The following is a 12,639-nucleotide window of genomic DNA, read 5'->3' as shown; positions in this document are numbered from 1 at the left end:
CCTTGACAGTGGAATTTACCAAGCTAAGGCTGGAAGCGAGTCCTCCTATTGGCATTCGTGTCACATGACTGCGTTGCGTCGATGGGTTGCTATGGCAGCCGCAGTGTCTGCAGAAGAACCCCGTGCCTGTCATTACGATACTCTGAATGCTGGCTTGTGGCTGGGGTTTATAGCAGATTGTGATGTCTGCTAAACATAGCAGTCATCAGCCATGCTATGTATTGCACAGGTGATCAGATGATCTTCAAGTCTCCTAAGGGAACCATTAAATAAAAGTAAAAAGTGGGGGGAAAAAGTTTTAAAAAATATGAAAAAATAAAACAAGTTCAAATCACCATTCTTTTGCCCCATTGAAAATAAAAAAAAACAACTAAGTTGTAGGTACAATTGCACACAGTTTTTGAAGAATTTTGTTAGGAACGTTGTTCCAAACAACTAGGAGAACTAAACACAGATCTTCTTTGGATATAGGCTTGTGTAGATCGTTCTGTCTCTTCATACAATAATAATTTTTATTTCTAAAGCGCCAACTTATTCCACAGCACTTTATGTAATCCAAGCAGGCTCACTGTTGAGAGCAGAGCTCTATTGGAGCCATATAATCACTTCCAGGGCTCTTTGTTCTATCAAGATTGAGCACAGCAACAAAACACAAGGTAGCTGTACTACATCAGCAAAGTCTCTCCCAAGAAAAAAATTTCAAAGGAGACCGAGGTCTGAAGATATGTTGTTCAAGATCTTTGTAAAAACCACAAAAAAAAAGGCCAACGCTGAAGATGCAGTGGTCGGCCAGGGAAACAAAAGCCGAGATAGTGCTGCAAAAGAAAGACACATCATGCTCACTTGCCTTTGAAATTGGAAGATGTCCTGCAGGGCCATTAGCTCATAAATGGCATCAACCAGTTGAACTCAACTAAACCTATCTTCTGTTCAGAGACTTTGATCCTGAAGAAGTCTTCATGGAGAAATTGCGGCAAAGAACCATGCCTTTGACATTTCAACAAGGTCAAGTGACTCGGCTATCAATGAATACATAGGACCTGGTCTGCAGAAAATTGACATCAGGTGCTCTGGACTGACGAGTCAAAATATGAAATATTTGGCTGTAAAAGAAGTCAGACTGTTTGCCAAAGGGCTGGAGAGTGGTACAGTAACGAATATTTGCAGGCTACAGTGAAGCCTAGTGGAGGATCCTTGCAAGTAATGGGGCTGCATTTTAGCAAATGGAGTTTGGGATTTGGTTAAGATGAATAATGCCCTTAATACTGAGAAACACAGGCAGATTTTTATCCATCATACAATACCATCAGGGAGGCGCGTTTGATTGGCTCCAAATATATACAAGACAATGACCCCTCAAGAACCAATGTTATTAAGAACTATCTTCATTTTAAAGAAAACAAGTAGTTATGGAAGTGATAACATGGCTCCCACAGAGCCCTCGTCTTAACATTATCGAGTCTGTCTCAGATTGCATGAAGAAACATAAGTATTTTTGCAAGCCTATATCCACAGAAGATCTGTGGTTATTTTTCTATGATATTTAGAACATCCCTGCCAGGCTTCTTCAAAAATGCTTGCTAGGGTATCTAAGGGCAAAAAGAAAAAAAATCAAATACAATTATTAGGGTGCTAGGGTACCTAGAACAATCAATTCAAAATGTTTTGAAGGCAAAAGGTGGTCAAACCAAATGTTGATGTCTCGGTTGTTCAATCACTTTGTATTATAAATAAAAATAAACTATTCATAGGGATGAGCGAATAGCTGCAGCGGAACCCGGATACCTGGAGCGCTCTCGATAATCAGCTGTTCGGTGCCATAGCTGCATGTGTCGCGGCTGTGTGATAGTCACAACACAAGCATGGAGAAAGCCTCTTAATTGGGCTCTCCATGCATGTGTTCTGACAGTCACACAGCCGTGACACATGCAGCTACAGCACCGAACAGCTGATTATCGGGAGCGCTCCAGGTATCCGGTTCCCGATTTAGCCATTTGGTAAGCGCTACAGCTATTCGGATAAGGACTTATCCAAAGCTATTTGCTCATCCCAAACGATTAACACTTCTAGTAACTACATCTAGCATTTTATCCACACTTGCCTAAAAGTTTTTGCACACTACTGTACATTAGATCAAAGTTTGTCAATTATTTAAAATCGACAAATAAAACACCTGTGCAAAACATTTGTGCTCAACATGAACAGTTTGTGATACTGTAAGGAAACAATTGCCTTACCTGGATTTCTTTCTCATTTCTGTTAAAGAAAAACAAACATTCTATTAGCAAATGCAAACACAAAAAGTATTTACACTGCAAGCTTGCAGTGAACAAATATTCCTCAGAATGCTCTTACCACAATAAATTTGCAGTCTAAACAGGCAAGTTTGTTCGTTGAGTGAAACGATTTTTTCGTGGTGCACAAAAAAAACATTACTCTAAAAAGGACCACATTGTCAAGTACAGCGGCAGCCTATGTGCACTGAATGATCTATTACAGATCAATGCTGCTCTGCCAGTCTAAAAAGGTTATTAATCGACCAATTGGTAAATATTTACAGATTGGCAGCAGTTTAACACCGCAAAATGGGGTGGTGTAAATGCCCCCTTACTGACTTTTCATCACCATTGCCAGACAACTTGTATTTACAGACAAAATGCCCATCTTCTATTTGGTATGGGAAGTGTTAACATATTAGGCTGGGTTCACATCGCTGTTCAACTTTATTTTGATTTTCTGTATCAGGATAAACAAAATTCATTGTCAGACACATCACATGGAGGCAAGCGCTTTCACCAGAGTGCAGACATGGAGCACACGCCATACGGGGGGGGATGTGCTAAATAGTAATGTGAAAGGTTACCAGACATTCCAGAGCGCTTCAAAAGGCGATATTCATGCTTTGTGGTGTACAATAATGCAGTAGCATATACAAGTATCATGCGATTTACATGGGAGGTGGCACTTCAACCCTCCCTTGCCATGTTACACACAACCTGGGTATAGTGAGTGCTCTAGCCTCCAATTCTCTCCCCAACTCTCTAATGCTGTTACATAAAGAACTGGGGGAGGGTAGAAATGTCAAGTAGTCATAGTCGCCACCTATGTAATCTTGATTCCTGTATATTCGTCCATGTTGTACATAAGAGAGGCTGGAAAACACATTGCACACTGAAACGTGCATTGACCTCTCTAGTACTACTTTCTCCAGACAGACCCCATTGACTTATAATGGAGTCGCTCAGTTTTCAATCTTTTTACTTAAAAAAATAAAAATAAAAAATATAGCACTGCATTCATTAAAAATGATGGAATTTGGGTATTCAAAGAGATATATGTGTCTGACCACTGGGGTCCTCCAAGGATCCCCAACCTAATCCCTCCTTATCGCACGATCACGTTGAAGAGTATGAATGTGATCACCAGCAAAAAGGATCAGTTCTCGACTAATCCAAAAAGTACCTGACCAGTCAGGCATAATAATAATAATAATAATTTTTATTTATATAGCGCCAACATATTCCGCAGCGCTTTACAAATTATAGACATTATAGGCATAACATATATACAGCAGGCCAGGATAAACATATATGTAAAACTTAATATTTTGGCCGTTGTTTTAAAATAGAACTAGTAAAGGTTAAGTTTTACATTTATGTTCCTCCTGGCCTGCTGTATATACGAGTATGAATGTGGTGGTGATCGTGAATTCAGTTTGTTGCTCTATTTAACCCCTTCACCCCCGGAGCTTTTTCCGCTTTTTCATTTTTTGCTCCCCTCCTTCCCAGAGCCATAACTTTTTTATTTTTCCGTCAATATGGCCATGTGACGGCTTATTTTTTGCGGGACGAGATGTACTTTTGAACGATACCATTGGTTTTACCATGCCATGTAACAGAAAACGGGAAAAAAATTCCAAGTGTGATGAAATTGCAAAAAAAATGCAATATCACACTTATTTTTTGTTTGGCTTTTTTGCTAGGTTCACCAAATACTAAAACTGACCTGCCATTATGATTCTCCAGGTCAGTACGAGTTCATAGACACCTAACATGTCTAGGTTATTTTTTATCTAAGTGGTGAAAAAAAAATTTCAAAGTTTGCTTAAGAAAAAAAAATAAAAAATTGCGCGATTTTCCGATACCCGTAGCGTCTCCAATTTTCGTGATCTGGGGTCAGGTGAGGGCTTATTTTTTGCGTGCTGAGCTGGTGTTTTTAATGATACCGTTTTGGTGTAGATACGTTCTTTTGATCGCCCGTTATTGCATTTTAATGCAATGTCGCGGCGACCAAAAAAACGTAATTTTGGCTTTTTGATTTTTTTTTCTCGCTACGCCATTTAGCGGTCAGGTTAATCTTTTGTTTTTATTGATAGATCGGGCGATTCTGAACGCGGCGATACCAAATATGTGTATGTTTGAATTTTTTTTTTAATTGTTTTATTTTGATTGGGGCGAAAGGGGGGTGATTTGAACTTTTATATACTTTTTTTATATTTTTAATCACTTTTTTTTTTTTTTTTTTTTTAATTTTGGCATGCTTCAATAGCCTCCATAGGAGGCTAGAAGCATGCACAACTCGATCGCCTCTGCTACATTGAGGTGATGCATAGATCACCTCTATGTAGCAGAAATGCAGGGTTGCTTTGAACGCCGACCACAGGGTGGCGCTCAAAGCAATCGGCCATCAACAACCATAGAGTTGTTATGGCAATGCACTGCTGACCCCCGATCATTTGACGGGGGTCAGCAGCGCGAGCACGTCCGGCCGCGTGGCCGGGAGCGCTAGTTAAATGCCGCTGTCAGCGCTTGACGGCGGCATTTAACTAGTTAATGGGCGCGGGCGGATCGCGATTCCGCTCGCGCTCATTGCGCGCACATGTCAGCTGTACAAAACAGCTGACATGTCGCGGCTTTGAGGTGGGCTCACCGCCGGAGCCCACCTCAAAGCAGGGGATCTGCCAGCTGACGTACTATTCCGTCAGCTGGCAGAAAGGGGTTAAAGTCAATAGGACTGACAAAAACAGCACAGCAAAGTGCTTACGGATACAGATTCAATAGATGATAAATGCCTTTTTTGGTAAACCCATGTAACCCTTTAACGACCAATTACGGATCTGTCATTAGACGCCTCCCCGTTTGGTGCAGGCTCCGGCAATGAGTCCGCACCTTTCCCGGCATGGCAGCTGATCTGATCAGTTGACATGTGCCACTGTTAACATGTTAAATGCCGCTGTGAAACGCTGACAGCTGCATTTAACATGCATTTTTGGCCAACTCTCCGGAAATCCGCCCATCGCTAACCCCAGTCACGTGATTGCGGGTCACCGATGGGTTGGCATGACAACCAGAGGTCTCTTGGAGACCTCTATGGTTGTCACTGCAGGATTGCTATGAGAGCCACTCATAGCAAGTGAGGTATTCTGCTACATGCAGCCAATCTAATCATCGCCTGCATGTAGCAGAGCCGATCGGGTTATGGCAGCTTCTAGTCTCCCATGGAGACTATTGAAGCATGCTAAAATAAAGTTTGTAAAAATATTTAAAAAAAAAAAAAAAAAAATACCGTATATACTAGATTATAAGCCGAAATTTTCAGCCCATTTTTTTAGGCTGAAAGTGCCCCCTCATCTTATACTCGAGTCACCCCCACCGGTCTGTCTCCCCTCTCCCATAGTCCGTCTCTCTGTCACATCACACTCACCCTCCTGGCGCGGTCTGCACGTCCCTGCTTCTCTGATGCGATGGTCTCTCCGGCGCCGGCAGCTCTTCCTGTGTTCAGCGGTCACGTGGTACCGCTCATTAAAGTAATATGGATGCGACTCCACTCCCACTGGGGTGGAGCGCATATTCATTACTTTAATGAGCGGTACCGGTGACCGCTGAACAGAGGAACAAGCTGCTGGCGCCAGAGACCATCGCATCGCAGAAGCTGCCAGGGACAGCGCCGGGAGGGTGAGTATGAGGGGGGAGTGTGAGCATTGCGATATTCACCTGTCCCCGTTCCACCGCCGGGCTCCGTCTTCCACGTCCTCTGGCTGTGATGTTCAGGTCAGAGGGCGCAATTACGTGTTTACTGTGCGCCCTCTGCCTGAACAGTGACTGCAGAGACCCCGAAGACGGAGCGGCGCACAGCGGTGGAAAGGGGACAGGTGAATATTGCAAGTGCCGGTGTCCCCGTCTGCTCAGGAAAAGAGGGAAGTATGTCTTTTTTTTAAATCGCAGCAGCAGCATATGGAGCAAATGTTTCTATGGAGCATCTTTTAGGACCATAGTCAACCTTTATGCAGCATTGTATGGGGCAAATGTCTATGGAGCATCTTATGGGGCCATAATCAACCTTTGAGCAGCATTGTATGGGGCATATTTTTGTATGGAGCATCTTATGGGGCCCATCAAACTTTATGGAGCATTATATGGGGTGAATTTTGTATGGAGCATCTTATGGGGGCCATTATTAACCTTTGTGCAGCATTATATGGGGCATAATTTTTGTATGAAGCATCTTATAAGGTCCATCAAACTTTATGGAGCATTATAAGGGGTGTATTTTGTATGGAGCATTATATGGGGCGTTTTTTGTATGGAGCATCATATGGGGAATATTTTTTGTATGGAGCATCTTATGGGGCCCATCATGAACTTTATGTAGCATTATATGGGGCGTATTTTGTATGGAGCATTTTATGGGGCTCCTGATTCAATATGGATATTCAAAAACTCAACCTACTGATGTCCACTAATTTTGCTTTTATTAGTATCTATTTTTATTTTTGAAATTCACCAGTAGCTGTTGCATTTCCCACCCAAGGCTTTTACTCGAGTCATTAAGTTTTCTCATTTTTTTGTGGTAAAATTAGGGGTCTCGGCTTATACTTGAGTATATACGGTACATATAAAAGTTCAAATCATCCCCCTTTTGCCCCATTCAAAATAAAAAATCAAACACAGATATTTAGAATTGCTCCATCTGTCAAAAATCTGATCGCTAAACGGCGTAGTGAAAAAAAAGTCAAAACGCTAGAATTAAGTTTTTTTGGTCACCACGACATGGCATTAAAATGGAATAAAAGGCGATCAAAAGGTCATATATCCACCAAAATGGTGTCAATAAAAACGTCAGCTCGGCATGCAAAAAATAAGCCCTCACCTGACTTGAGATCATGAAAAATGAAAATGCCACGGGCATCAGAAAATGGTGCTTTTTTTTTTTTTTTTTAAACAAAGTTTGGAATTTTTTGCACCACTTAAGACACCAAACGTGTATGTTCTATTTTTATCTATGAACCCATAATGACCTGGAGAATCATAATGACAGGTCAGTTTTAGAAATTCAGTGAACTTAGCAAAAAAGCCAAACAAAAAACAACTGTGGAATTGCACTTTTTTGGAATTTCACCTCACTTTGAATTTTTTTCACGTGTTCCAGCACATGATATGTTAAAACCAATGGTGTCATTCAAAAGTACACTAATCCAGTAAAAAAACAAGCCCACACATGGCCATATTGATGGAAAATATAAAAAAGTTATAGTTCTGGAAAGAAGGGGAGCGAAAAACGAAAACGCAAAACCAAAAATACCTCTGGATATGAAGGGGTTAAACACAGATTGTCTAAAGGAATCGCTATACCAAGAAATACAATTTTTTTACATTTGAGAGTCCTCGGTGGTTGATACCTTTTAATGGCTAAGTGAAAAGATGGTAAATTGCAAGCTTTCGAGACTACTCGGGTCTCTTCAGGCACTGACTTATATCTTCATCAGGCACTGACTTATACAAAATCTGAAGCATGTACCGCATCTTTATGGAACTAAAGCCACTTCTGAAAAAAAAAATGAAGGATACCGGCTAACACGGTACAAAGATATATCTTTCTTGTACCAAGAAATAGTGTTTTATGAGTTTTAGGAATTGGCAATCATCAATTGAAAAGCAAAGGCAAAGTATAAGTCACTCACTTCTGTCTGCTGCCCTAAGAGACATCATAGTATCTGGCCATATTGATGAATCAACCTGAAAAGCATTTAAAACAACATCACCATCACAAATATGAGTACATACATAATCTCTCTCTCTCTCTCTATATATATACACACATATATTTATTTTATAAGGGTCACTGGTAATATACTGGAGGGGAGATATGTTTCACTGAGGAAATTAGCTTCAGTGATATGAACCTGGAAGTGCGCTCCAGCATGTTATGTGCTGAGAGGGGATAATCAACCTTGACAGGGCCATGTTTTTTGTGAACAGTTAGAGTTGGGCAGGACCGCTGTTCACCATATCTCAACCCTAGTGTGTGGTCCGAGAGGTAAAAGTTTAGCTTCTGGACTCACTCAGAGTTCTGTGTGCTCTGAAGGGGAGTGGACCTCCAGAGCTGTGCTCTTGTTTAACAGAGCTGAAACCTGTTTTCTTAGCGGACGGACCCCACTGTTATACGGACATTTACCAAAGTCCACCACAGTGAAAACAATAAAGTGTGGGACTCTTGTGAAAGCCCACAGCCCAACGCAGTATCGCACCGCTGAACACCCCCTCCTCCTAGCCCAGTGCCCACAGCAGCGACCCACTACTGCCACCACAGCCAGCTTACTGCAGTAGCAGACTCTGCTCCACCTTATGCCCTGTAGGCATTCGTTTATGCACAGCTATCAGAGGGAATGTTACCAGGTTTTTGCCTCTTAACCCGAGAGCATCATAATACAAAGCCCCTTATTCCAGTAATGTGTGACTGGATGCTTGCTGTAGATGCTATAATTTCTGAGCAGGAGCTCACTAAAGGACTAGTACACCTGCTACCATGTAGTCCTCCATACTCATGAACGCTGTATAACCACAACCATATTACCAATAGGCAGTTTTCTTTGTACACTGTGCATAGGCTGAAAGCTGCCAATCAGTGGTGTGTGGTGTTATATAAGAAACTAAAGGTTAATGTTTCTGCTTGTGGAAAGTGACAAACCAGGCTTGTGATGAGACTTACATACATGCTACTCTGGTAAATTAAATATGCAAAATTGCCTTTTATGCGAGGAAGAGGACTAGTACTCTAGTGCCACCTATTAGCTGAAGTCATAAGGCCAAGGTTTGTTAAAGGGTCAATATTGACTTTTAGTATTGCTACTTCTAATAGAAATATAATAAGACCTCTCTTTCTGGGATATTTAAACATTAATCTATAAGCCACACAAACAAGATCAACAGAGTTTATAACAGTGTTGGTAGTCTGTCTTGAAAATGGTCAAATTTGCTCTTATCTTCAAATGCTTGAAGATTCTGACTAGTAATACTTTTTTTCATATCACTAAACGTAAATAAACTTATAGGTTATAGTGTTTTGGCAATGCATCCTACAAAAAAAATACAAAGTGTGTCTCATACGATTTTCAAACTTTTCATGACAATAAATGAGAAACTAATAAAACATACCAAATACATCTTTGTTCCCTCCTCTCTCTCTATCTCCAAAGCCATTCTTCTTATGAACTTAGATGGGTCTTCTTTGGTGCTGGACTGAGCTTTTAGGACATATGGATATTCTTTTGCCTGTTTCACAGAGTTTTGTTAATGAACATAAATCAAAGGCACCAACATACACAAGTGTCTATTTACAAATTATTTGTCAAATCAATTATAGAAATTTTGGGGTATCTACCAAGACTGATGTTTCATATGCCATTCTAAAACTAAAGCTAAATCACAGAAACATTTGCCAATTAGGTGCAGTTATGGCTCAAATCAAAGTGTCCTAAACAGCAAATGAGAAGAATGGTGTTATCTTCTGCTTATAGTATTAAAATGTCTGTCTGCAAGTTGTAGACCATGGCCACTCCTTATAAACTACACCAATTTTGCATTTTGCCATGTGTGGCAAAACTTTTTCATCGTTTTGTGAAATTTGTGACTTTGGAACAATTTATACCAAAAGAAAGTCAAATCAGCGGTGTAATGAAGGGATTCATATGTACAATAGTTATAGAACATTCTCTATGACACCCTGCTTGAACACATACAAAGTGGACTGGTTTTGAAAAGAAGTCTTGATTTTCTTGATGTTCTAAGTTCCGCATAGTATGGTTTACTTTACATCCAGATGTAAAAAAAAAAAAAAGCCTAATTATTGTATATACTCAAGGATAAGCAGAGTTTTTCGTCACCTTTTTTGTGCTGAAAACGTCCCCATATCCTTATTTTATACTTGGGTGAGGATCCCTGAAGATGGAAGGGATGCTTTAAGGAAACCTGTCAGCAGATTTTGCCTCTATAAGATGAGGTCATTGCCTTTCAGGGCGTATCTACAGCATTCTACAGGGTGGGCCATTTATATGGATACACCCAAATAAAATGGGAATGGTTGGTGATATCAACTTCCTGTTTGTGGCACATTAGTATATGGGAGGGGGAAAACTTTTCAAGATGGGTGGTGACCATTTTGAAGTTGGCCATTTTGGATCCAACTTTATTTTTTTCAATGGGAAGCGGGTCATGTGACAGATCAAACTTATTGAGAATTTCACAAGAAAAACAATGGTGTGCTTGGTTTTAACGTAGCTTTATTCTTTCGTGAGTTATGTACAAGTTTATGACCACTTACAAAACGTGTTCAAAGTGCTGCCCATTGTGGATTGTCAATGCAGCCCTCTTCTCCAACTCTTGACACACTGATAGCTACACCACAGAAGAAATGCTAGCACAGGGTTCCAGTATCCATTGTTTCAGATGCTTGGATCATCTGAAGGCAATTGTCTATGATGTGAAGATACAAGATGTGCAGCATCTGAACAATAGATACTGGAAGCCTGTGCTAGCATATATTCTGCGGTGTTATCAGTGTGTCAAGAGTGGGAGAAGAGGGTTGCATTGACAATCCAACACAATGGGCAGCACTTTGAACACATTTTATAAGTGGTCATAAACTTGTAAATAAAGGTACCTTCACATTAAGCGACGCTGCAGCGATACCGACAACGATCCGGATCGCTGCAGCGTCGCTGTTTGGTCGCTGGAGAGCTGTCACACAGACCGCTCTCCAGCGACCAACGATGTCGGTAACCAGGGTAAACATCGGGTAACTAAGCGCAGGGCCACGCTTAGTAACCCGATGTTTACCCTGGTTACCATCCTAAAAGTAAAAAAAACAAACAAACAGTACATACTTACCTACAGCCGTCTGTCCTCCAGCGCTGTGCTCTGCTCTCCTCCTGTACTGTCTGTGTGAGCACAGCAGCCGGAAAGCAGAGCGGTGACGTCACCGCTCTGCTTTCCGGCTGACCGACGCTCACAGACAGTACAGGAGGAGTGCAGAGCACAGCGCTGGAGGACAGACAGCGGTAGGTAAGTATGTACTGTTTGTTTTTTTTTACTTTTAGGATGGTAACCAGGGTAAACATCGGGTTACTAAGCGCGGCCCTGCGCTTAGTTACCCGATGTTTACCCTGGTTACCAGTGAAGACATCGCTGGATCGGTGTCACACACGCCGATCCAGCGATGTCAGCAGGAGTCCAGCAACGAAATAAAGTTCTGGACTTTATTCAGCGACCAACGATCTCCCAGCAGGGGCCTGATCGTTGGTCGCTGTCACACACAACGATTTCATTAACGATATCGTTGCTACGTCACAAAAAGCAACGATATCGTTAACAATATCGTTATGTGTGAAGGTACCTTAAGACCAATGCATGGAAACCTGTGCACACTAGTAAAATTAGAAACATATCTTTGTCACAAAAAAGCAGATACAAGTTTAAAAACAAGTAAAAACAATATATTAACACCCTATCCCATACCGATACACCTTAGCCTGATGTAAACGCACAACCCCAAATATGTAAATGATCACACCAAACAGATAACAAAATTGGTACAGTGAGGCAATGAGCGAAATTTCCATGCATGAAATACACAAAATCACATTATCCAATAATCAAAACCATCTACAATATCAGAAAGCATAGGCGATAAATGGGCATCCTGGACCCTAAATGTCTCACATGTATAACTCCCTACGTATAGGGAGATTGAGTGGTGAAGAGCGGGGGTTGGGCAGGCCTGACACTGCTCCAAATCTCTGCTGTGTGCAAGGAAAAAAAAGAAAAGGGACTGATAACATGCATATATGAATGCAGATAGAAAGTTATATGAAACAGCCTGCAATTAGGCTTAAATAATGCCAAGTACAGTACAGACCAAAAGTGGACACACCTTCTCATTTAAAGATTTTTCTGTATTTTCATGACTATGAAAACTGTACATTCAGACAGAAGGAATCAAAACTTAATTAACACATGTGGAATTATATACTTAAAAAAGTGTGAAACAACTGAAATTATGTCTTACATTCTAGGTTCTTCAAAGTAGCCACCTTTTGCTTTGATCTTGGTAGATCTGCAGTGGTATGATGCTCCTTCCATTTCAATATGATCGCTTGCACAGTGCTTCTTGGGATGTTTAAAGTTTTGGAAAACATTTTGTATCCGAATCCGGCTTTAAACTTCTCCACAACAGTATCTGCCTGTTGTGTTCCTTGGTCTTCATGATGCTCTCTCTGTGTTTCAAACAGAATCCTGAGTATCACAGAGCAGGTGCATTTATACGGAGACTTGAATACACACAGGTGGATTATATTTATCATCA

General features: G+C 41.0%; 1 protein-coding gene across 6 annotated transcripts in view; it reads right to left on the bottom strand.

Moving 5' to 3' along the window:
- The window catches only part of LOC138642407 (uncharacterized), a 231,528-nt gene that overhangs the window by 43,350 nt on the left and 175,539 nt on the right, over positions 1-12,639 (bottom strand). For all 6 annotated transcript variants that reach the window (XM_069730531.1, XM_069730534.1, XM_069730535.1 and 3 more), the window contains 3 exons: positions 9,435-9,551; positions 7,961-8,015; positions 2,238-2,256 (listed from right to left, as the gene is read on the bottom strand). In XM_069730531.1, the coding sequence (XP_069586632.1) occupies positions 2,238-2,256; positions 7,961-8,015; positions 9,435-9,551 (191 nt within the window). The remainder of the gene's footprint in view (positions 1-2,237; positions 2,257-7,960; positions 8,016-9,434; positions 9,552-12,639) is intronic.

The sequence above is a fragment of the Ranitomeya imitator genome, chromosome 6, assembly GCF_032444005.1.
Source record: "Ranitomeya imitator isolate aRanImi1 chromosome 6, aRanImi1.pri, whole genome shotgun sequence".
NCBI lineage: Eukaryota > Metazoa > Chordata > Amphibia > Anura > Dendrobatidae > Ranitomeya > Ranitomeya imitator.
The sequence above is the reverse complement of the archived record's forward strand: the minus strand, read 5'-3'. Positions and strand labels throughout refer to the sequence as shown.